Source organism: Narcine bancroftii, chromosome 3, assembly GCF_036971445.1.
Source record: "Narcine bancroftii isolate sNarBan1 chromosome 3, sNarBan1.hap1, whole genome shotgun sequence".
Taxonomy (NCBI): Eukaryota; Metazoa; Chordata; class Chondrichthyes; order Torpediniformes; family Narcinidae; genus Narcine; species Narcine bancroftii.
The window spans coordinates 231,712,335-231,736,614 of NC_091471.1; the positions used below are offsets into that span (position 1 = coordinate 231,712,335).

The window sequence follows — 24,280 nt, forward strand, 5'->3', positions numbered from 1 at the left end:
CCTGTGTGTGTGGGTGAGTGTAAACAGTTACTGGTATCAGTCGTGTTAAGCCCAATGTGACTGGGTTGCACTCTGTTCCTGTATGTGTGTGTTAGTGTAAACAGTTACTGCTATTGGTCGTGTTAAGCCCGATGTGATTTGTTGTACTGTGTGTGTGAGAGTGTAAACAGTTACTGGTATCAGTCGTGTTAAGCCCATTGTGACTGGATTGCACTCTGTGCCTGTGTGTGTGGGTGAGTGTAAACAGTTACTGGTATCAGTCGTGTTAAGCCCAATGTGACTGTGTTGCATTCTGTGCGTGTGTGTGTGTGCGCGCGTGTGTGTGTGAGTGTTAACAGGAATTGGTATCAGTCGTGTTAAGCCCAATGTGACTGGGTTGCACTCTGTGTGTGTGTGTGTGTGTGTGTGTGTGTGTGTATGAGAGAGAGTGTAAACAGGTACTGGTATCAGTTGTGTTTAGCCCAATGTGACTGGGTTGCACTCTTATGCGTGTGTGTGTTTGTGTGCGCGTGTGTGAGTGTAAACAGGTACTGGTATCAGTCGTGTTAAGCCCAATGTGACTGGGTTGTACTCTGTGTGTGTGTGTGTGTGTGTGTGTGTGTGTGTGTGTGTGTGTGGGTGTGTGTTTGTGTGTGAGTGTAAACAGGTACTGGTATCAGTCGTGTTAAGCCCAATCTGACTGGGTTGCACTCTGTGCGCGTGTGTGAGTGTAAACAGGTACTTGTATCAGTCGTGTTAAGCCCAATGTGATTGGGTTGCACTCTGTGCGTGTGTGTGAGTGTAAACAGGTACTGGTATCAGTCGTGTTAAGCCCAATGTGACTGGGTTTACTATACGTGTGTGTGCGTAAACATTTCCTGGAGTGTGAACAGTTGTTGGTATCGGTTGTGTTACCCAAATAGGACAGATTTGTACTGTGCCTGCGAGTGAGTTTGAACAGTTACTGGTATCGGTCGTGTTAACCCAATGTGATTAGGTTGTACTGTTTGTGTTAGTGTGAACAGTTACTGGTATCGATCACGTTAAGTCCGATGTGACTGTGTTGTACTGTGTGTGTGTGTGTGTGTGTGTGTGTGTGTGTGTGTGTGTGTTTGTGTGTGCGTGTGTGAGTGTAAACAGGTACTGGTATCAGTCGTATTAAGCTGTGATTGGGTTGCACTCTGTGCGTGTGTGTGTGTGTGTGAGAGTGTAAACAGGTATTGTGTTAAGCCCAATGTGACTGGGATGCATTTTTTGCGTGTGTGTGTGTGTATGCGTGTGTGAGTGTAAACAGGTACTGGTATCAGTCGTGTTAAGCCCAATCTGACTGGGTTGCACTCTGTGTGTGTGTGTGTGAGTGTAAACAGGTACTGGTATCAGTCGTGTTAAGCCCAATCTGACTGGGTTGCACTCTGTGTGTGTGTGTGTGAGTGTAAACAGGTACTGGTATCAGTCGTGTTAAGCCCAATCTGACTGGGTTGCACTCTGTGTGTGTGTGTGTGAGTGTAAACAGGTACTGGTATCATTCGTGTAAAGCCCAATGTGACTGGGTTGCACTCTGTGTGTGTGAGTGTAAACAGGTACTGGTATCAGTCATGTTAAGCCCAATGTGACTGGGTTGTAGTATAGGTGTGTATGTGCGTATACATTTCCTGGAGTGTGAACAGTTGTTGGTATCAGTCGTGTTAAGTCCAATGTTACTGGGTTGCACTGTGTGTGTGTGTGTGTGTGTGTGTGTGTGTGTGTGTGTGTGTGTGTGTGTGTGTGTGTGTGTGTGTGTGAGAGTGTAAACAGGTACTGGTATCAGTCATGTTAAACCCAATGTGACTGGGATGTACTATAGGTTGTGTGCGTGTTAAGCCCGATGTGACTTGGTTGTACTGTGTGTGTGAGAGTGTAAACAGTTAGTGGTTTCGGGCGTGTTAACCCCGATGTGACTGGGTTGTACTGTGTGTCAGAGTGTAAACAGTTACTGGTATCGGGCATGTTACCCTGATGTGACTTGGTTGTACTGTGTGTGTGAGAGTGTAAACAGTTACTGGTATAGGGCGTGTTAAATCCGATGTGACTGGGTTATACTGTGTATGTGTGTGTGTGTGTGTGTGTGTGTGTGTGTGTGTGTGTGTGTGTGTGTGTGAGTGTAAACAGGTACTGGTATCAGTCGTGTTAAGCCCTATGTGACTGGGTTGCACTCTGTGCGCGTGTGTGTGTGCGTGTGTGAGTGTAAACAGGTTCTGGTATCAGTCGTGTTAAGCCCAATGTGACTGGGTTACACTCTGTGCATGTGTGTGTGTGTGTGTGTGTGAGTGTAAACAGGTAATGGTATCAGTCGTGTTAAGCCCAATGTGACTGGGTTGTACTATAGGTGTGTGTGTGTGCGTAAACATTTCCTGGAGTGTGAACAGTTGTTGGTATTGGTTGTGTTACCCAAATGGGACAGATTTGTAATATGCCTGCTAGAGAGTTTGAACAGTTACTGGTATCGGTCGTGTTAAGCCCGATGTGACTTGGTTGTACTGTGTGTGTGAGAGTGTAAACAGTTACTGGTTTCGGGCGTGTTAACCCCGATGTGACTGGGTTGTACTGTGTGTCAGAGTGTAAACAGTTACTGGTATCGGGCATGTTACCCTGATGTGACTTGGTTGTACTGTGTGTGTGAGAGTGTAAACAGTTACTGGTATCGCGTGTTAAGCTAGATGTTACTGAGTTCTACAGTGTGTGTGAGAGTGTGAACATTTACTGGAATCGGTCATGTTAAGCACTATGTGACTGGGTTGTTGTGTGTGTGTGGGAGTGTAAACAGTTACTGATATCAGTCGTGTTTAGCCCAATGTGACTGGGTTGTACTCTGTGTGTGTGTGTGTGTGTGTGTGTGTGTGTGTGTGTGTGTGTGTGTGTTTGTGTGTGAGTGTAAACAGGTACTGGTATCAGTCGTGTTAAACCCAATCTGACTGGGTTGCACTCTGTGCGTGTGTGTGAGTGTAAACAGGTACTGGTATCAGTCGTGTTAAGCCCAATGTGACTGGGTTGCACTCTGTTCCTGTATGTGTGTGTGAGTGTAAACAGTTACTGCTATCGGTCGTGTTAAGCCCGATGTGATTTGGTTGTACTGTGTGTGTGAGAGTGTAAACAGTTACTGGTATCAGTCGTGTTAAGCCCAATGTGACTGGATTGCACTCTGTGCCTGTGTGTGTGGGTGAGTGTAAACAGTTACTGGTATCAGTCGTGTTAAGCCCAATGTCACTGGGTTGCACTCTGTTCCTGTCTGTGTGTGTTAGTGTAAACAGTTACTGCTATTGGTCGTGTTAAGCCCGATGTGATTTGTTGTACTGTGTGTGTGAGAGTGTAAACAGTTACTGGTATCAGTCGTGTTAAGCCCATTGTGACTGGATTGCACTCTGTGCCTGTGTGTGTGGGTGAGTGTAAACAGTTACTGGTATCAGTCATGTTAAGCCCAATGTGACTGGGTTGTACTATACGTGTGTGTGCGTAAACATTTCCTGGAGTGTGAACAGTTGCTGGTTTCGGTTGCGTTACCGAAATGGGACAGATTTATACTGTGCCTGCTAGAGAGTTTGAACAGTTACTGGTATCGGTCGTGTTAACCCTGATGTGACTGGGTTGTAGTGTGTGTGTGATAGTGTAAACAGTTACTGGTTTTGGGCGTGTTAACCCTGATGTGACTGGGTTGTACTCTATGTGTGAATGTAAACAGTTACTGGTATTGGTCATGTAAGCCTGATGTGACTGGGATGTAGTGTGTGTGTGTGTGTGTGTGTGCGTGTGTGTGTGTGAGTGTGAGTGTGAGTGTAAATAGTTATGGGTATTGGTCATGTTAAGCACAATGCAATTACATTGTATTGTGTGTGTGAGTGTGAACAGTTACTGGTATCAGTCGTGTTAAGCCCGATGTGTCTTGGTTGTACTGTGTGTATGTGTGTGTGTATAAAATGTATGTGTGAGTGCAAACAGTTACTGGTATCGGTCGTGCTAAGCCCAATGTGACTGGGTTGCAGTGTGTGTGTGTGTGTGTGTGTGTGTGTGTGTGTGTGTGTGTGTAAACAGTTACTGGGATTGGTCATGTTAAGCCTGACGTGACTGGGTTTAACATTAAATTTAGACACATGCCATTGTAGCAGGCTATTTTTACCCACTAGCCTTTGCTGTCCAATTTACACCCCCTAGAACATTCTGATGAAACTGGAGCCCCCGGTTAATGTACCAACTCTTAACTGACTGCGCTGGATTCGAATCTTGTCTCCAATCGCCGGCGCTATAAGGTCTATAGATCTTTACCTCCTGCGTGCACTGTGAGGCCAGCTGAGTTCCTCCAGCATTTTGATGTGTTTTCACCGCAATCACAGCATCTGCAGACCTCCATGTTTCACCCTCAGTAGACATGGAACAGCGGGGAGCATATTGTAAACGTGGTTTGTTACACTCATTAGTATCAGCGTGAGTGATACAGCGTCAGTCCGATGTGACGGATTATACTGTAGAACCAGAGAACTCTATACAGAACTGAAACAGGCCCTTTTGGCCCTTCTCGTCCATGCAAACCATTTTTCTGCTGAGTCCCACTGACCTGCACCCAGTCCATAGCCTCCATGTTCCTTAAATGTTAAAATCGAGCCTGCATTCACTGCTTCAGCTCATTCCACACTCCCATAGCTCTCTGTGGGAAGACGTTCCCCCGAAATTTCTCCCCTTTCACCCTTAACCCGTGTCCTCTGGTTTTTGTCTCACCGACCCTCAGTGGGAAAAGCCGGCCTACACTGACTCTGTCCATCCCCCTCATCATTTTAAACACCTCCATCAAATCTCCTCTCATTCTTCTACACTCCAGGGAATAAAGTACCAACCTGTTTAACCTTTCCCTGTAACTCAATCCCTGAAGTCTGGGCAACATCTTAGTAAATCTTCTCTGCATCTTTCTATCTCATTGATATCTTTCCTGTAGTTCGGTGACCAAAACTGCACACAATTCTCCAAATGTATCCTCACCAATATCTTGTACAACTTCACTATAACATCCCAACTCCTGCACTCAATAATTTGATTTATGAAGGCCAATGTGCCAAAAGCTCTCTTTACAACCCTGTCCACCTGTGATGCCATTTTCAGGGAGTTATGTACAGTACAACTCCAATTACCCAAAATGGTCGGGACTGGACCCATTTCAGATAAATGGTTTATTTTGGAGAACTGGTAATGTTTTAAAAACAGCCCAGTAGCAACAACAAATCACTTGTAACAGTGTTTACACAACAACAAACAACAAGGTAAGGCTTTTAAGCATTAAAATAATGTTTCTCACCAAAACAAAATGTTGGCCAAATCTGATCACCGATACTTTCCCACATTTGCCCCGCTCCTGCCTGGGAGCTTGAGGTCCCTCCTGCTACCACCAGGATCCAGAGGTCCACTGGGGCTAGTGCCAGGTGCCCGATGTCCCCGGTCAGTTTGGCTCCAAAAATTTTTTGGATAACTGAGGATCTTAGAAAATCCAATTTCAGATAATCGGAATTGTACCATATTTGTATCCCCAGATCCCACTGTTCCACCGCACTCCTCAGTGCCCGACTGTTCACTGTGGACGTCCTTTCTTGGTTTGTTCTTCCAAAATGCAACACCTCACACTTGTCTGCATTAAATTCTATCGGCCATTGTCCAGCCCATTTTTCCAGTTGGTCCAGATCCCTCCGCAAGCTTTGAAAACCTTCGTCTCTGTCCACAACGCCTCCAATCTCAGTCTCATCTGCAAACTTGCTGATCCATTTCACCACATTATCATCCAGATCATTGATATCGATGACAAACAACGATGGTCCCAGCACCGATCCCTGAGAGACCCCACTAGTCACAGGCCTCCAGCCTGAGAAGCATCGTCCGCCACTGCCCTCTGGCTTCTCCCATCCAACCATTGTTGAATTCAATTCACGACTTCACCATGAATACCAAGCATCTGAACTTTCCTGGTTAACCTCCCATGTTGGACCTTGTCAAAGGCCTTACTAAAGTCCACATAGACCACATCAACAGCCTTTCCTTCATCTACTTTCCTGGTCACCTTCTCGAAAACCTCTATAAGATTGGTTAAACATGACCTACCACGCACAAAGCCATGTTGACTATCCCCAATCAGTCCCTGGCTGTCCAAATAATTGTATATCCGATCTCTTGGAACACCTTCCAATAATTACAACTGATGTCAAGTTCACCGGCCTATCCTTTCCAGGGTTACTTTTGGAGCCTATTTTAAACAACGTGAGCCACCCTTCCATCCTCCTGGGCTCACCTGGGCTCAAGTCATTTAAAATTTTTCTGCCAGAGCCCCTGCAATTTCTACACTTGCCTCCCTCATGGTCTGAGGGAATATCTGGTCAGTCCCTGGGGAATTTATCCACCCTTATTTGCTATAAGACAGCAAGCCCGTCCTCCTCTTTTTTCTGAAGACGTTCCATCATTGCCTGGTACTGAGGTGCCAACTCTCAGGACAAGAATAAACTCCAGAGGGTGGTTAACTCAGCCTGTGACATCACAGGAACCAGACTTCACTCCATACTCCACCTGTTATACACCTTCCGAACCAGATCCCCAATACCCCTTGAAAACTAATGTTCCCTTTGCCTGCGAACCTTGCCTTTAATCCTGACAGGAAAAAACAGACTCTGTCCCCTCAAAATTTCACCTATGAAATTCCCCCAAGTACCTCACACATCCTTGTCCAAAAACAGCTTATCCACCCATTTCCCCTCCACCCCCACCACCCTCCTCCTGGCCCCCCCCTTCCCTCCCACCCTCACTTCCCAGTTGCTCTGGGACTCACGGGAGAAGTTGACTGCACAGTACACGGCGATGATGAGGATTCCACCAACCAGAGCCACCACGCTCAGCATCCGGGCCACGCGGCCAAGCCTCCGCGCACCGTCCACATCTCCGTTCTGGAAGCTGTTCCTGGCCTGTGGGCACAGAGTTCGTCAGCAGGGTGTGGAATGGGGTTGGGGATGGGGGAGGGAGAAGGGGTAAGGGGCAAGTGGAGGGGGGAAAGAAAGAATTGAGGGAAGGGGATGAAAAAGGGGAAGGGGAAAGGTGGGGAAAGGGGAGGGAGAAAGGGGAGAGGGAAAGGAGAGGGGGAGAAGAGAGGGGGAGGAGAGAGGGGGAGGAGAGAGGGGGAGGAGAGAGAGAGGGGGAGGAGAGAGGGGGAGGAGAGAGGGGGAGGAGAGAGGGGGAGGAGAGAGGGGGAGGAGAGAGGGGGAGGAGAGAGGGGGAGGAGAGAGGGGGAGGAGAGAGGGGGAGAAGAGAGGGGGAGAAGAGAGGGGGAGAAGAGAGGGGGAGAAGAGAGGGGGAGAAGAGAGGGGGAGAAGAGAGGGGGAGAAGAGAGGGGGAGAAGAGGGGGAGAAGAGAGGGGGAGAAGAGAGGGGGAGGAGAGAGGGGGAGGAGAGAGGGGGAGGAGAGGGGGAGAAGAGAAGGGGAGAGGAGAGGGGAGAGGGGAGGGGAGAAGGGAGGGGGAAGGGGAGAAGGGAGGGGGAAGGGGAGAAGGGAGAGGGAAGGGGAAAAGGGATGGGGAAAAAGGAGGGGGAACAGGGAAGGGGAAAGAGATGGGGAAAGGGAAGGAAGAGGGGAAAGGGGTGGGAGAGGGAGGGGCAGGGGTGTGAGGGGAGGAGAGAAGGGAGAGAAAGGGGCAGGGATGGAAGGCGAGGGGAGGGGAGGCTGTCGGTGACCTACACTCACCATGACCGAGTAGACGAAGGCTACGATGTTGATCGGCCAGATTGGGCAGAAGCAGGAGAGGGCGGCCAAGAAGATGTAGTCTCGGGGGGGCTTCCGACTGTCCACCGCTGCCCCCTCCCCTTCATCGGAGCCCCCCCAGCTCAGGCTAGTCCGTGGCGAGCTCCACCTCAGGGGGGGCAGGTGGGAAACTGATCGGGCCCTGTCTGGACGCCTCGGAACCTGCAGGATCCCCTCCGTCTTCAGGTCCTGGAGCGAGCGCGCCTTGCCCACTTCCCCCGTCCCGCTGTGCCCATTAGCCATGGATTGGCAGGGGTCCGCGGGAAGAGCACCCCCAAGGATGTCGCTCTCCGACCGGCCGGCCATGTCTGAGTATCTGACCACGTCAACTAGGGAGGGAGAGTGAGATGCAAAAGAGGGAGTGAGGGGGCTGGACGGGGGGAGACAGAGAAAAGGGGAGGGAGAGGGAAGGGGAGAGAGGAGGGTGAATGGGGAGAGAGGGGGAAGAGAGGATGAAGGTGAGAGAGAGGGGGAGAAGAGAAACAGGGAGAGGGGGAAGGAGGGGAGAGAGGGGAAGAGAGGAGGGGGAGAGAGGGGGAAGAGAGGGGGGGCGAGGGGGCAGGGTTGAGAGAGGCGGGGGGAGAAGGGGAGTGGAGAAAGAATATTGTCACACATAATAACATCCACGGACACACAGAGACCCTATCCAGTGAATCTGTGGGGCAGGTTGTTGTCAAAACAGGAGGAATGGGGACAGAGATGGAGGAGAACAGATGGGGAAGGAGTTGGTGCCTGGTAGGGAGAGAGGCATCTTATGTGGAGGATAGGCAGGAGGGGGAGATGGGTCAGGGAAGTAGAGGGAGGGGGGATTGAGGGAGAGGGAAGAGTTTGAGGGAGGGGGAATGGAGGGAAGGGAGAGATCGAGGGGGACAGGTGGAGGGAAGGGTAGAGATTAGGGAGGGGGAGATCAAGGGGGGGAGAATCAAAAAATAGGGATTGAGGAAAAGGATTCGAAGGGTTGAGCCTGGAATCGAGGAAGGAGGGAGTGGGGCATGGAGGGAGGGGTGATTGAGGGGGGTTCAAAGGTGGGAGAGGAAAAGGTAGAAGAAGGGGAGTGAGGGGTGGGGTAGAGGAAGTGGATGAGAGAGGGGAGAGAGGGGGGCAGGGGTGGAAAGGGGAGAGAGAAGGGGAGGGAGGATGGGAGAGAGGGAGGGATGGGCAATGGATTGCTGCAGGTTCCAGCCCTCCCCTAGGCTGAGATCTCCCCTCCCAACCCTCTGTCCTAGCCTGATGCTTCGAACAAGCAGTTCGCACACCCTGCACTGTGGGAGAAGAGGGAGGGAGGCCAACGAGAGAGGAGGGTGGGAGGGAGGGAGGGAGCGAGAGGAATTCCCGACGGCAGACTCTCCCAGCTGACTCACCAGATTCTCGAGATGATGGAGTGGATGGATCAGGATTCCCCGCTGGAAGGTACCTTCTGGCAGAGGGCTCGATGTGCTGGGGGAAGGGTGGGGGAAGAGAAGGAGAGTGGAAAAATGTGAGAGCTGGGGAGGTGGAAGGAAAGTGAAAGAGAGAGAAGGGAGGGATGAGCAAAAGGAGGAGAGAGATATAGAGTGATGGATAGATTGGAAGAGAGATAGAGGGAGGGGTGTGACAGAAGCTGGGGGGAGAGAAGGTGAGCGGGAGAAGGGGGATAGAGGGGACGAGATAAGAGAGAAGTGGCAGAGACAGGGGGGATGATAGGAGGAAATAGGGGAACAGGAGACAGGAAAGAGTGAGAGGGAAGGGGTGTGAGAGGGAAGGGGTGTGAGAGGGAAGGGGTGTGAGAGGGAAGGGGAGGGGAAAATAGAAGGGAGATAGAGGGGGAAAGAGAGAAAGGAGATAGAGGAGCACAAGAGAGATAATGGGAAAGGGGTGGGGAAAGAGAGAGTGAGGATGCAGAGGGGTAGTGCCTTGCTTTCTGCAGTGAACACCCAGACCCACACACACTCCTCTCTCTCTCTCTCTCTCTCTCTCTCACACACACACACACAAAGCAGGGTCTCTCCCAATCACATGTGACCTACACATCACCAACTCATCACTGACTGCGGTACTCTCCGCACTCCCTGGCTCCTCCCTCCCCGACCCTTCCCTTCTCACCCTCCCCCTCCCGTCCCCTACACCCCTCCCTGTCTCTGAAATCCCCTCCCTTCCCCTACACCCCTCCCTGTCTCTGTAACCCCCTCCCATCCCTACACCCCTTCCTGTCTCTGTAACCCCCTCCTGTCCCTTACACCCCTCCCTGTCTCTGTAACCCCTGCCCCTGTCATCACTCCCATCCCCTCCATTGACACCATCTGCACCTCATCACACCCCCTCCCCTCCATTGACCCCATCTACACCTCATCAACCCCTCCCCTCCAATGACCCTGTCTACACATCACCCCCTCCCCTCCATTGACCCCGTCTTCACCTCATCATATCCCCTTCCCTCCATCGTACCCATCTACACCTCATCAACCCCCTCCCCTCCATCAACCCTGTCTACACCTCATCAACCCCTCTCCTCCATCAACCCTGTCTACACCTCATCAACCCCTCTCCTCCATCAACCCCCCTGTCTACACCTCATCAAACCCTCCCCTCCATCAACCCCAACTACACCTCATCACTTCCCTCCCCTCCATCGACACTGTCTACACCTCATCACATCTCTTTCCCTCCATCGACCCTGTCCACATCCAACCATCCCACGATCGCCATGCAGGCTGATAGGATGGTAAGAAGGCGTGCGTGGTGCTGGCTTTCATTAGTTGGGGGATCAAGTTCAAGAGCTGCGAGAACATTTTGCAGTTCTATAAAACTCTAGTTATATCCCACCTGGAATATTGTGTTCAGTTCTGGTCACCTCATTACAGGAAGGATGTGGAAGCTATAGAGAGAAGGCAGAGGAGATTCACCAGGATGTTGCTTGGATTGGGAAACAAGTCTTTATGAGGCAAGGTTCGCAGAGCTGGGACTTTTCTCTTTGGAACATAGAAAGAAGAGACTTGATAGAGGGCCAGCGCTTTTTACCCTGGGCAAGAGTAACAAACACCTGAGGATGTCAAAATAAGATGAAGGTAGGGAAGTTTAGATGTTTTGTTCCACAGAGAGTAAGATGCCTGAAATTAGTTGCCAGGGGTGGTGACGGTGGATGCTGGGTCAATAGGGGACACTTCAAAGACTCTTATACAGGCCCATGGATGCAAGATGTTATGGGTGTGAGGGAGGGAAGGATTAGATTGGTCAGTTGGCTTCTAGAGAAGGGCCTGTACTGTTCAGCAATGTTGTGAAACACGAGAGTCTGAGAACACTGATTGTGGTAAAAGGACAGAAATGCTGGAGGATTCAGCCAGTTTCGCAGCGTCCATAGGAGATAAAGATCTGTGATTGGCGTTTCATAAGAAATAGGAGCAGGAGTCAGCCCGTCGAGCCTACTCCGCCATACAATAAGATCTATGATTGATCTGATGATGAGCTCATTTCTGCCAACCTGCCTTTTCCCCCATCTCCCTTAATTCCCCTATGATGTAAAAATCTATCCAACTTTGTCTTAAATTTATTTATTTAAATTTATTTACTGAGGTCACCTCCACTGTTTTAATGAGCAGCAAATTCCACAGGTTCACCACCCTCTGGGAAAAGCAATTCCTCATCTCCGTCCTAAATCTACTCCCCTGGACCTCATTCTGGTCTCCCCCACCAATGGGAACAACTTACCTACCCCTTCTTATCTAGCCCTTTCATAATTTTATATGTTTCTATAAGATTCCCTCTCCTCATCCCCGGAATTGACCTGGTGAACCTCTTCTGTGCCGCCTCCAAAGCCATTATGTCCTTCCCAAAGTGCGGAGGCTGGAATAGCCTGCAGTTCCCCAGATGCGGCCTCACCGGGACCTTGTACAGTTGCAGCAGGACCTCCCAGCTCCTAAATTCCATCCCTCCAGCAATGAGGGGCCAACGTTGCATTTGCCTTCGACAGCCCATGGCTCCTGCAAACCAACCTTCTGCGATTCATGCACTCCCAGGTCTTTCTGCAATCGCTTGCCTGAACCTTTCTTCAAGTCTAGTTTCTGACAGCTGTGAGGTAAAGTCACAGCTGTGTGAGACCTTGGTTAGAAGTAAAACACGAATGTTCTGTAGACACTGCGGTTGAAGTAAAAACACAATGGTGGAGAAACTCAGCAGGTCCACCAATGTCCTTTATATAAGGATAAAATTACATTTCCGACGTTTCGGACTTGAGCCCTTCATCAAGGTATGGAAAAATGTTCGTCCAAATAAAATGGCGGAGGGGGGAGGTGTTGTTGCAAAGGCAGGAGGTAACTGGTGGGGGGTGGGGAAATAGCAGCAAGCAGGGGGAGGAAGGGCGGCTAGGTGAACAGAGAGAGCTGACGGGTGAAGGGGCGAGGTGGGGAGAAAGAGCGAGCAGGTTAGCAGACACTGGAGAGGTTGATGTTAATGCCATACGGCTGAAGAGTGCCCAGCCGGAAAATCTGGTGTTGTTCCTCCAATTTATGGGTGGTCGTGGTGCGATAGTGCGTGAGGCATTGATAGACATCCTGGTATGGGAATGGGGTGCAGAACTGAAATGGCTGGCCACTGGTACGGACGGAGTGCTGGTGCTCAGTGAAGCAATCTCCCAATCTGCACCCAGCTCTGGTCACCTCACTGCAGGAAAGATGGAGAGGGTGCAGAGGGGACCTACCAGGCCGCTGCCTGGAGAGCACACCTCGTGAGGAGAGGTTCAGCAACTCGACCTTTTTTCCTCAGAGTGATGGAGGATGAGGGGTGAGCTGATAGAGGTGTACAACACGATTAGAGGCATTGATTGTGTGGACAGCCAGAGGCTTTTTCCCCGGGGCAGTGAAGCTGCTCACGTGAGGGGGCCGTAGTTTTAAGGTGCTTGGGTATAGGTACAGGAGGATGTTCTTCACACAGTGAGTGGTGGGGACAAGGAATGCAATGGTGGGGAAGGCAGGGACAACAGGATCTCTGAAAAGACAAATGGATAGGTGAAAAGAAAGGAGAAAAAGGCAGGAGGGAAATTCCATGCAGTCATTAGAGTAGGTTAGCATAACAATGTGGGCTGAAGGGCCTGCAATGTGCTGTAGATGTCTCCCTTCTACACGGCTCAGTTCCTCGAGTCCCGTAATGTCCTGGTAAGTTTTCTCTGTGCTCCTTCAGTCAGAGACGGACATGGAGGAGGGGAGGGGGTTTCCTCTGGGGGACCCCAGTTCCCCCACCTCCTCACATTCCCACTTGAAGTCCTTGTCTTTGCTGTTGACCCTTGTTCATCAGACACAGCAGCACGGGTTCCTGGATCTCCACCCCCTCCCCGATTAGGGAGAGAACCGGTCTCTGCATCACCCCTCTACTTATTCTCCTACCACCCCCACCCCACCTGCACTCACCTGTTACCTCTTGCCTGGTAATGTGTGCTCTTTCAGTGCCACTCCCTCCCCGCTTCCTTACTCCCCTCCATTCCTCCTCTCCATACCCCTCTCTCCCACCCTACCTTGCCCTTCTCTCCCTTCTTCACTCCCTCCTGCCTCTCCTTTCTCCCTTTCTCCCTCCTCCTCCATCCCTCCCTCCACTTCTACCTCCTCACCCACCTCTTTATCCCCTCCCCTTATGCATCTCTGCCCTCCCTCCTCCCCCTCCCCTCTGTCTCCTTTCCCTTCTGCCTCCCCCTCCCACATCTCCCACTCCCTCCCTTCCCCTCTCCACTCCCACTTCACCCTCCACTCTTTCCCATATCCCTACTCAATCTCTCTCTTCACCTTTTCTCTCTCTTACCCTCTCTCCTCCCTTCTCTCTTCCCCACTCTGCGAGAGACACAAAGCCTAGAGCACGCAGGAGAGGAGTGAGATGCTCTTTTTAATGACTGGGGGGGGGGGGGGGGGGGAGGATGGAGAGCGGAAAGTTCTCCTGTCCCGAGGACCCCTCTAGGGTCTCTGCTGCTGGTTTCCCTGGGGATGGGATGAGGTCAGTAGTTACGGCACTGGAAGATCCCGCGGCGACGAGGAGGGGTGACATCAGCCCCTGGGCTCAGCTCGAACACATCTTTGCCAGACCGCATCATCTGCTCCTCGATCCTCTTGTGTCGCTTCATGTCGGACAGGACCTTGTCCAGTCTTGCCTCCCGCCTCGGAGGTCTTCCTGAGCTCCCTGTGGTGGCGGAAGAGGGCAGGGGTAAGCAGGGATGGGGCTGCAAGGGGTGTAGGCAGAGGGGGGAGGAAGGTTGTGGGTGTAGGGAAGGGGTTAGCAGGGGTGGGGCGGAGGGGGGTAAGAGGTGGTGGTGGGGGCAGAAGGCAGAGGCTGGCAGGGTGGGGCTGGGGTGGCTGGGGAATGATGGTGGGGGGAGGGGGTTGTGGGCTTAAGGGGGAGAGGTATGTGGACGGAGGTGATGGGCTGCTGTAAGTAGAGAGGGGAGGGGAGAGAGAGAGAGAGAGGGAAGGGGAGAGATGGAAGAGAGGAAGGGGACAGGGGGAGGGAAGGGTGAGCAAGAAGGAAGGGTGTGAGAGAGGAGGGAAAGGGGGACAGAGGGGGAGGGAGACAGAGGTGTGTGTGGGGGGGGGGGTGGAAACCTCTGAACCACTTTGCCTACCTGCTGATCTTCGCATTCCCAGGAAGGATTTTGTTGGTGCTGGTTCATCATCGAAGTCAAACTCAGTGGGAACTGGAGGCCTGGGGGTGGGTTGTAGGGTGGGGGAGAGGGGTGGCATGGTTAGCAAAGCAGCTAGCATAACACTGTTACACCGCCAGTGTCCTGCATTCGAATCCCGTCTGTAAAGTTTGTACACTTTCCCTATATCTGTGTTTTCTCCAGGGTCTTGTTTCCTTCCACTATTCAAAAATGTTCGCGGGGTGTCGGTCAATTGGACTGAAAGGTCCTGTTACTGTGCTGTCAGTCTACATTAAATTACCATGTGACCCAGTACTGGGTCCATTTTCCCATTTCTTTCCTGCTGGTCCAGACTCTCGATCCTCTACTGTCCATTCCTCCCCTCTCCCACTCCTGTGGACCCACTCCCCTCCATGTGTTGGGAGAGAGTTGACCCTTTAAATATCCCCTCTCCCCTTAAACCTTCATGGTTTTAGCCCCCACCCCACCCCATCCCCAGCAGGAGAGGAGGAAGACAGTGGCTGACATCCTGGCCCCCTCTTGGGTTGATGAGCCCCTCTCATCCTCCTGCACTCCAGGAAGTAACGTCCCAGTCTTCCCCCCTGAACTCCAGTCCTGGGAATCTTTCTTCCTCCCCCCCTCCCGCTCAACCACACCTTACCTACGTGAAACACAATATGGCTGCAGACGCAGACGCTGTGATTGTGGTTAATAACGCACCAAAATGCTGGAGGAACTCCGCCGGTCATTTCAGCATCCCATTCATTTCAGAGGATGTTTTGGGCCTGAGTCCAAACATCAGAAAAGGGATATAACAGAAAGTCTCAGAATTCAAAGAACTTTGGGGTGGGAGGAATCAAGAGCAACAAAAGGTGTTAATTGGATGTGATAAGGGACAAGGTGAGAGTTTATCTTGTCTCTATCAGTGGAGACAGGGAATGGAGAGTTGTTGGGGCAAGCAGGGAGTTGTGGGGGTTTTTAACGAAAGCCAGAGAAGTCAATATTAATGCCAATCAGAAGATGAGGCGCTGTTCCTCCAATTTACAGGTGGTCTCAGTCTGCCAGGGCATGAGACCGTGGACAAGCATGTCGGCAAGGGAATGGGATGGAAAACTGAAATGGGTGGTCACTGGGAGATCCACGCTGTTGTGGCATACGGAGCCGAGGTGCTAGGCAAAGTGATCTCTCAGTCTGCATCCAGTCTCTCTGAAGAAGACGAGACCACAATGGGAGCAGCGTATGGAGTCGATGACCTCCGCAGATTCACAAATGCTTAACTTGGAAGAACTGTTTAAGCCCCGAATGGTGGTGAGGGAGGAGGTGTGGCTGCAAGTGGAGCATCTCCTGTGGTCATGGGGGTAGGTTCCAAGGGGATGATAGGTGGGGAGGGAGGAGTGGACAAGGGAGTCACGGAGGGAGCAGTTCCCGTGGAATTCTTACTTCATCCCTCATCACATCCAATTAACACCTTTTGTTGGTCTGGATTCCTCCCCCATTGTTTGAATTCAGATATATTCGACTTTGCCATTTTGGCCCTCAAGTGTGTGCCTCCAAATTTACACCCCATTAACCTACACCTTCAGTACATTTCAAATGGTTGGAAGAAACCAAAGCCCCTGGAGAAAACCCACATAGACACAGGGACAACGTACAAACTCGACAGTGCGAGGTTCAAACCCTGATCCTAATCGTTGCTGCTGTAAAGGTGTGGAACTAACCACTACACTCCCTTTTCTGAATTTTCCTTGAAGGGCTCAGACCCGAAACATCTGCAATATATCTTTGTCTCCTGAAAAGGCTTGCTGAGTTCCTCCAGCATTTTGTATGCTTTTAACCACACCCTTCCTGCAGCCAGGTGACCAGAACTGTCCTGAGCGCAGTCTCGCCCGTGTCTCGTGCAGGTTGTAACGGGACATCCTAACTCTTGGACTCAACACTCCCACTGTTCACCGCGTCAGTCCCTATACCCAAGGTCTCTCTGTTCTTCGACACTCCCCATCGTTCACCTTGTCAGTCCCCGTAACCCGAGGTCTCTCTGTTCTACAAACTCCCCACCATCCGTCACAATGTCGGTCCAGTGAGAAGCTTCCCAGCCTCTCTGACACCCTCTCCTTATAACTCAAGCTCCACATCCCGGTCCTGGGGTACCTTTTCTGCCCCCTTTCCCAGCTCGATGACAGTAGCAAACACCTACTTAAGGTGAGGGGAGGAAAGTTTAGGGGAGATGTTTAGTTTCACAGAGAGTGGTGGGTGCATGAAATGCATTGCTGGGGGTGGTGATGGAGGCTGGTACTATAGGGGATATTGAAGAGACTCTTGAGAAAGACACATGGGTGTAAGAAAAATAGAGGATTGTGGGTGTGAAGGAGGGAAGGGTGAGATGGTTGTGTAGGTTTATAGAGAAGGGCCAGTACTGAGAAGTATCGTGAAACACGAAAGTGTGCGTATGCTGTGATTGTGGTAAAAACACAGAAAGGCTGAGGGATCTCAGCCGGTCTCGCAGCATCCATAGGAGGTCAAGGTATATTTTAGATACTATCACTGGGGAATCAATATACATTTTATTTTGTTTTAGATTGGACCACCCAGTTTGGGACTCTTCAGAATTGCAGTTGGCTGAGTTTCCCGTTTCATCCTTTTTTAGGAGTTGCACTTCCTTTTCCTTTAGCTGACATTAGCAGAATGATGCACAGCCCTGTCATAAAACATTTCTTGTGTTGAGGAAATGTTTTGATTCAAACGGCTTCTCCTTCATCAAGTTTTATATTATCTATTTCTGTATTCCTCCTTGTTTACGTGATTTGACATTTGTCAATTGGTACGATAATGGTGTTTAGTGTTTCCGAGACTCATTTGTAGACAGTTGTCTCATGTCTGTTGAATCATTATCAGTGAAATTTAATTGTCCAAATTCACATTTATTTTTTTAAGATACTTGCAGATCCGAATATTTTCACAGGTTCAATTACCAAACTGAATCTAATGTGCTGGATGTCATTTTCAAATTACAACCCTCCCAGAAGGGTTTAATTACCTTTTTATAGGACACGTCAGGTTGCCTTTGATAACATTAAAAGAGCATGATCTACAGTTTTCTCAGAAAAAAATTGGGCTTTAATCCTTAAATTAGTTGACTTTTCTTCGATATGTGCTCATTGTTCCCTAATTCAGTTCAAGGTTGTACCTTGGACTTGCATGTCTAAAGACAAAATTATCCTGGATGTTTCCTGATCTATATCCTAGAGGTGACAGGTGACAGGGAAGCAACTTTGATACCTATGTTCTGGTCCTGTCAAGCTCTTGAACCTTATTGGAGGGAGGTTTTTCGTGTTCTGTCAATTATGTTGGTCTCAAACCTGCTTTGAGAGCGCAAGATCATATTAGTGAGTGTCAAGTCATACTACTTACAACTGTTAGAGCGTGAAGTGATCCAACTTTGATGGAAAGATCCTGCTTCCCCCATGAGTGGTTATGTCATTTAGAAAAGATCAGGAGTTCCCTGTTGTATACTAACACTAATTTTCATAAAATTTGGAGTCCTTTTATGGACCATTTTCGTGCTCATTTAATCTGTTTGTCCTGGTCCTTGAAGGTATTTTATTACATGGTTTTTCATTCAGTTAGTCATGTTTTATTGATTCAGCATAACTATTAACACCTTTAATTTTATGTCAAAACATCCCAGGAATTTTTTCAGTAGGGGGTTAGATTTTCTTTTTTTTGTCATTCTGACAACATTGTATGGTGAAGGGGTACATCATTATTGTATTATTTTTGGAAATGAATTTATATTCTTCATATTTGGTTACCTTGTGTTCTCTGTACAATGTATTCTTATTCTTTAAAACTCTATAAAAAGATTGAACGAGGAAAAAAAATTAGAAAAAAAGACATATTACTGCCATTTCAGGGCCTGAGCCCTTCCTCAAGGTGTGAGTAAAAATGTGGACAGGCGTCTGAATTAAAAGACTGGGGGAGGGGGTGGAGAGAAGAAAAGGAAGGGCAAGGACCGCAGACCAACAGACAAAGGGTATTAATTGGCCAGGGATAGGAGGGCAGGAGAGAGGAAAGGTGACAGAGAGAAAAGGAGAGAGAGCTAAAGGAAAGGAGAAATAGGAATAGGGGAAGGGGAAAGATGGGGCTTTCAGGGAAACTGGAGAAGTTGATGTTAATGCAATCCAGTTGGCGGGAGCCCAGGCTGAAGATGAGGTGTCATTGCTCTAATTTGCAGGCGGTCTCAGTCTGACGATGCGTGAGACCATGGACAGATGTGTTGGCAAGGGGAATAGGACGGAGAATTGAAATGGGTGGCCGCTGGGAGATCCCACCATTGTGGCAGTCAGAGCCGAGGGGCTCCCGGCCTGTATCCCAGTCTCTCCGACGTAGAGGAGACTGCTACAGGAGCACCAGATGCAACAGATGGACAACTGCAGGGTTGCTTCGTTTGGAAGGACTCAGTGGGTTTCCTCCCACCCTTCAAAATGTACCGGGGGGTTATAGGTCAATTGGATGTCACAGACTCGTGGGCCAGTTATCGTGCTGTGTCTACATTAAAAAAAATTATTAATCGAAGTACTGAGTATAGGAGTTGGGATGTTATGAAGTTGTACAAGACTTTGGTGAGGGCACATTTGGAGTATTGTATGAAGTTTTGGTCATCAAACTACAGGAAATATATCAATAAGATAGAAAGAGTGCAGAGAAGATTTACCAGGATGTTGCCCAGACTTTAGGAACTGAGTTACAGGGAAAGATTTAACAGGTTTATTCCCTGGAGCGTAGAAGAATGAGGGGAGATTTCATAGAGCTATTTAAAATTCTGAAGGGAATAGAGTAAATGTAGGTTGCCTTTTCCCACTGAGGGTGGGTGAGATCGAAACCAGAGGACATGGGTTAAGGATAAAAGGGAAAAGGTTTAGGAGGAACATGAGAGAGAACTTGTTCATACAGACAGCGGAGGGAGTGTGGAAAGAGCTGAAGTGGTGAATGAGACCTCAATTTTAACACATGAAGAATTTGGACAGGTACATGAATGGGAGAGGAATGGAGAACAATGGACTAGGTGCAGGTCAGTGGGACAGGGCAGGTAAATGGTTGGCCTGTTTTCTGTGCTGTAATGTTCCAGGATGTGGTGTGGAGTCACGATGACAGGAGTATTGTGAAAGATGAGAGGAGTGATGCTTCCCCCACGGGGAAGATGCTTTGTCAGACAGGCTACAATTCCATGTCGCTGTCTTTGCTCTTCTTATTGCCAGAAGATCTATAGTGATGGAAGGATACAGTCCCTCCACGGTTATCTAATGTGATGGCATACTTGACTCTGGAAAAAAAATTAAATGCTCTACTAATGTAATGAACCTCAATTTTCTAAATTTATGTGGTCCTTTCCTTAATTGTTTTCAGAATTGATAAGATTATTGGATCCCATTTTACAGGTTGGTTGTCCTTTCTTTCAAGCATTAATGGAACAGATATGTTTAATCATAACTTCACAAGGGAAGGGTTAAATTATTAGAATAGTTTTTGTTTATAGACTTTTTTTGTCTCTTTCATAGCTTGTTTACAGCTATTTATTAACATATGTTTACTTTGTTTATATATACTTGTTATTACCCATGTATGAGTAGATAGCTTGTTTACAGCTATTTATTAACATATGTTTACTTTGTTTATATATACTTGTTATTACCCATGTATGAGTAGCTATATATATATATATATATATATAAATATATGCACAAATAAAAACAATTAAAAATATTAGAGAGAATGGAGAGGCCTCCGGGTACAAAGACCAACACGGAGAACGGTGGGGAGTGTTGTAGAACAGAGACACCTCGGGTTATGGGGACCGACATGGTGAACGGTGGGGAGTGTTGTAGAACAGAGGGACCTCAGGGTATGGGGACCAAAACGTGAACGGTGGGGAGTGTGGTAGAAGAGTGACCTTGGGGAATGGGTACCGACACAGTGAACGAGTGGAGGAGCTGGGATGTCCTGCCCTTGGGGCAGTTCTGGTCACCCGGCTGCAGGAAGGATGTGGTCGAGCTGGGAAAGGGGGGAGGTGGATGCAGAGCTTGGACTTTTCTCTTTGGAGTGAAGAAGGATGAGAAGAGACAATAGAGGTCTACAAGATTATGAGAGGAATATATAGGGTGGACAGTCAGCACCTTTTCCCCCAGGGCAGGATCAGTAATCACTAGAGGATGTCTGACACAGTGAAGGGAGGGAAGTTTGGTTTGGGGGGGAGTGGGGGAAGAGATTTTACACAGAGAGTTGTGGGTGTCTGGAATACCTTGCCAGGGATGGTGGTGATGGAGGCTGGAACATTAGGGGCATTTAAAAGATTCTTAGACAGGCACATGGATGGAAGAGAGATACAAGGCAGGGAGAATGTAAGATTTATTTTTGGCAGGAAATGTATGGGTCGGCACAGCATTGAGGGCCAAAGGGCCTGTACTGTGCTGATGTATTTGAAATGGACAGAAATAGACTGGTGAAGGCACAGAGTTTTTGGCCAAGATTTGGGGAATCGGTGAGCAGAGGTTGAAGGTGATGGTGTGGGGAGATGAGTATTGAGAGTGTGATGGAGGGACGGGTGAGATTGGTAGGAAGAGGGTTTAAAAGGTGGGTGCCTATTCTGGAATGTTCCGCATGCCCTCTGTTTGGGACCCTTACTTCTCCGCCTCTTCCTCCAGGGCCTGGAGCTCCTCCGCCCCATCATCCTCCTCATCAGGAGGTCCAGCCTCGGGGGTGGGTGGACGACGGGGAAGGGGCCGGGCCGACAGCTCCAACCGCCCGTGCTCAGACAAAATACGGTAGAGATGGACAATCTCCGGGGGGCTGGGGCACCAGGACTCAGACCCCTCCACCTCCTCCTCCTCATCGTCGCTGCGTCCCACACACCAGGATTCCTGGGCAAGGGGTCCGGGGGGAGGTGACACCATCCTGCAAGGGTGGGTGGAGAGAGAGACAGAGAGAAAGAGGTGGTGAGAGGGGCAGGGAGAAAGAGAGAGGGGCAGGGGGAGAGAGAACAACATAAGTGTACAGCACACATGTCAAACTCTGGCCCGCGGGCCAAATTTGGCCCGCGATATAATTATATTTGGCCCGCAAGATCATTTCAAAAATGTATTAGAGGTGGCCCGCCTGCAGCGAGAGCCGATGCTGTTTTTTGGTAATGTCACCCCCACCATCCTCCCCCTTCATTGCACATCCTTCCCCATTGTAACATGAGAAATTGTAACATGAGAAGTCTGTCCATGTCATCAGTCGGCAAGCCAGTTGGAAGGCTCCCCACAACCAGTCACTTCTCCCACCTGTCGAGCGGTGCGGCGGATTGGCGAGCACCTGTGATTTCCTGTCGGCGCGACGGGCATGGCAGGCTGCGCACGGCCCCCGGGCAGCGCGAGCCCCGCGCGACTGGCACTGGACGGCCCTTCCACAGCGCGAGCGCACTTCTCCCGGTCGCCACGGCCTTCAGCGCTTGCACCCGCACAGACCCCAGGGACGGCTGGTTCGTCCCTGCACGTGAAGAGAGAGATGGTGGCTGTCCACAAAGGCTGATCGGCAGCATGCTGGGCCTGAGTGGGTGGGTAAGCAGGGGTGGGGAGAGGGTGTAGGTGAGGAGTAATGGGCAGGGGAAGTTATGGTGGTGCGAGGGGCAGTTAGAGGGAGGGATGAGTAGAAGGAGGGGTGGATAGGGAAGAGGTAAAAGGGGAGGGGCAGGGTGAGTAGGGGAGGGGTGATTAGAGGGTGAGAGACGGGTAGAGGGAGGAACAGGTTGAGGGAGGAACAGGTTGAGGGGAGAGGCAGTAGAGGGGCGTGTAAAGAATGGGGTGGGTACAGGCAGAGCGAGTGGAGTGAGGGGTGAGTAGAGGTTGGGTAAAGGACTGGTCAGGTAGAGGGATGGTGGGTCGAGGGTGAATAGAGGCCTAAAGCCTGAGGAGTGAGCAGGAAATGCTGAGTCCTGATGCAGGCCAAAATGGACACAGCCTGTGAATGCTGACTACATCTCCACAGGGACCAAATATGTTTCCCTCAGGTCAAGCAAAGGGTGAACTTGAGCTACCTACTCCTGACCTGTAACATTATCCTCCTAAAGTTATATCCTAAAGTTTAACATTACATATGTTGAAAGAAGAGAAAACATGCAGATGTTGTTGAAAATTTTCAATAAATATTTAGTTCGGCCCTCGACTTAGTCAAGTTTTTAATTTTGGCCCTCCATGAATTTGAGTTTGACACTCCTGGTGTACAGGGATAATCAAATCCACCAACGTCTGGACTGGAATGAGTACCTCAGGTGGAGTGATGAGGGAAACCAGTTGGGGGGGGGCAGGGGTAAACCTGAGCAGAATTGTAAGGAGTGGATGGGGGTGAGGGAGTAAAGTGATGGGATGATGTGGGGTGGGAGGATTTTTTTTTAGAAGGGTTCAGGGGAGAGAGTGGTAAAGGATGAGGAAATCCTCTGGCCAAACTCAATGTGAGTAAATACCTGTTTGGGAGAAGGTGAGGGTGAATACTCCTCAGAGGGAGAGTAAATACCCCTCAGGTGGGGGGAGGGAGGGTAAATTCACTTTAGGGGATGAGAGGGTAAATACCACTCAGGTGGGGAAGGAGAGGATAAATGTTCCTCAGATTTCTTTCTTTGGCTTGGCTTCGCAGATGAAGATTTATGGAGGGGTAATGTCCACGTCAGGCTCGTTTGTGGCTGACAAGTCCGATGCAGGACAGGCAGACACGGTTGCAGCGGTTGCAAGGGAAAATTGGTTGGTTGGGTTTTTCCTCCTTTGTCTTTTGTCAGTGAGGTGGGCTCTGCGGTCTTCTTCAAAGGAGGTTGCTGCCCTCCGAACTGTAGTGGAGGGAAATACCCCTCAGGTGGGAGGGAGTGGAAATAACCTCGAAGGGTGAGGGGAGGGCAAATACTACTTGGGGGGAGGGGAGGGTATATAGCCGTTAGGGGGAAGAGGGGAGGGTAAATACTCAAGAAGAGGATAAATACTCAAGGAGAGGATAAATACTCCTCAGGGGGGAGAATGGAGAGTAAATACAACTCTGGTGGGGGTGCTGGAAGAGTAAATAGGCCTCAGGTGGGGGAGGGGAAGGCAAATACCCTTTAGCGGAGGGTAAATACTTCAGGAGCAGAAGATAAATACCCTTCAGGAGGGAAGGAGCAAATACGCCTCAGTTTCCCACCTGAAGAAAGGAGGATAAAAACCCCTCAGAGTGGAGGAGGTTAGGGTACATCCCCCTCAGGTGGGCAAGGGAGGGTAAATACCTTTCAGGTGGAAGAGGGGATGATAAATATCCCTGGGAAGAGGGGAGGATAAATAGGAAGAGAAAAGACAACTTGCAGTTCTCACCCTGCCCACTTCCGGTCAGAGTACCGGAAACGTTCGGATCGCTGCCGTCCGATTCAAACTCCAACAGTCGACGGTCTGGCGTGCCGGTAGCTGTTGGGGGGGAGGGTTGTGGAACACGCCAGCTGATTGGATGGGATCGGGCAATGCCCGGATGACGTCCCGGGCATGAGACGAACATCGATTGGATTGCGCCGCGAATAGGCGGGATCGTGCACTGTTGATAGACGGGGCTCGAAGCGGGGCGGTGGTTGTCCGGAGGAATGATTGTGACGTCATGCATCTGGAGCGGTCACCGATTGGTCAAAGCGGGACAGTGGGTGGAATCAGGCGCTGTTGAGATTGGGTTTGTGCATTTCTTGACGTCACCAGTGACAACTGTATATGGATGCAGCCAAAGTTCCTGACGTCACCGCTCAAATTCGGTCACTGACTGGATACGGCCGGTAGATCGGCGGGACCAGACGCCATTGATTGACGGGTCTGGGGCGTGATGTTGACAATAATACTGACGTCACCAACCAGCACCTGACACCGATTGGAAGGAATAGGTAAG

At 50.0% G+C, this 24,280-nt stretch overlaps 3 protein-coding genes across 8 annotated transcripts in view; 1 reads left to right on the top strand and 2 right to left on the bottom strand.

Annotated features, from left to right (window-relative positions):
- LOC138756410 (proline-rich transmembrane protein 2-like) overlaps nucleotides 1-13,250 on the bottom strand; it is a 49,408-nt gene extending 36,158 nt beyond the window's left edge. Inside the window, exons 1-4 of one of the 2 annotated variants that reach the window (XM_069922899.1) lie at nucleotides 10,573-13,250; nucleotides 9,132-9,207; nucleotides 7,714-8,140; nucleotides 6,809-6,941 (exon numbers count right to left, since the gene is read on the bottom strand). In XM_069922899.1, the coding sequence (XP_069779000.1) occupies nucleotides 6,809-6,941; nucleotides 7,714-8,076 (496 nt within the window). In that variant the 5' untranslated portion in view covers nucleotides 8,077-8,140; nucleotides 9,132-9,207; nucleotides 10,573-13,250. Of the gene's footprint in view, nucleotides 1-6,808; nucleotides 6,942-7,713; nucleotides 8,141-9,131; nucleotides 9,757-10,572 lie in introns of those variants that run through there. The other variant, XM_069922900.1, reaches the window with a different exon arrangement.
- A 346-nt stretch (nucleotides 13,251-13,596) lies between these two features.
- On the bottom strand, nucleotides 13,597-24,022 carry pagr1 (PAXIP1 associated glutamate-rich protein 1). 2 transcript variants are annotated; one of them, XM_069926889.1, is made up of 5 exons: nucleotides 23,728-24,022; nucleotides 21,682-21,886; nucleotides 21,041-21,310; nucleotides 14,345-14,424; nucleotides 13,597-13,905 (listed from the first exon to the last, which is right to left on the bottom strand). In XM_069926889.1, the coding sequence occupies exons 1-5, from the start codon at nucleotides 24,005-24,007 to the stop codon at nucleotides 13,724-13,726; spliced, it is 1,017 nt and encodes a 338-aa protein (XP_069782990.1). In that variant the 5' UTR covers nucleotides 24,008-24,022; the 3' UTR covers nucleotides 13,597-13,723. The 2 variants fall into 2 exon arrangements, with proteins under 2 accessions (XP_069782990.1, XP_069782991.1); XM_069926890.1 differs by having other exon boundaries at nucleotides 13,752-13,905; nucleotides 21,713-21,886.
- The window catches only part of kif22 (kinesin family member 22), a 35,550-nt gene continuing 35,019 nt past the window's right edge, over nucleotides 23,750-24,280 (top strand). The window contains exon 1 of one of the 4 annotated variants that reach the window (XM_069926882.1): nucleotides 23,750-24,070. In XM_069926882.1, the coding sequence (XP_069782983.1) occupies nucleotides 23,988-24,070 (83 nt within the window). In that variant the 5' untranslated portion in view covers nucleotides 23,750-23,987. Of the gene's footprint in view, nucleotides 24,276-24,280 lie in introns of all 4 variants that reach the window. The other 3 variants (XM_069926888.1, XM_069926887.1, XM_069926885.1) reach the window with 3 other exon arrangements.

Bases quoted from the DNA above. Each gene is read 5' to 3' on its own strand.
- pagr1 (XM_069926889.1), bottom strand. From the start codon at position 24,007: ATGCATGACGTCACAATCATTCCTCCGGACAACCACCGCCCCGCTTCG. The intron at 21,887-23,727 runs GTGAGAACTGCA...CTTCACGTGCAG, and splicing joins TCTGACCGGAAGTGGGCAGG to GGACGAACCAGCCGTCCCTG. The intron at 13,906-14,344 runs GTAGGCAAAGTG...CCGCCACCACAG, and splicing joins GGGAATGCGAAGATCAGCAG to GGAGCTCAGGAAGACCTCCG.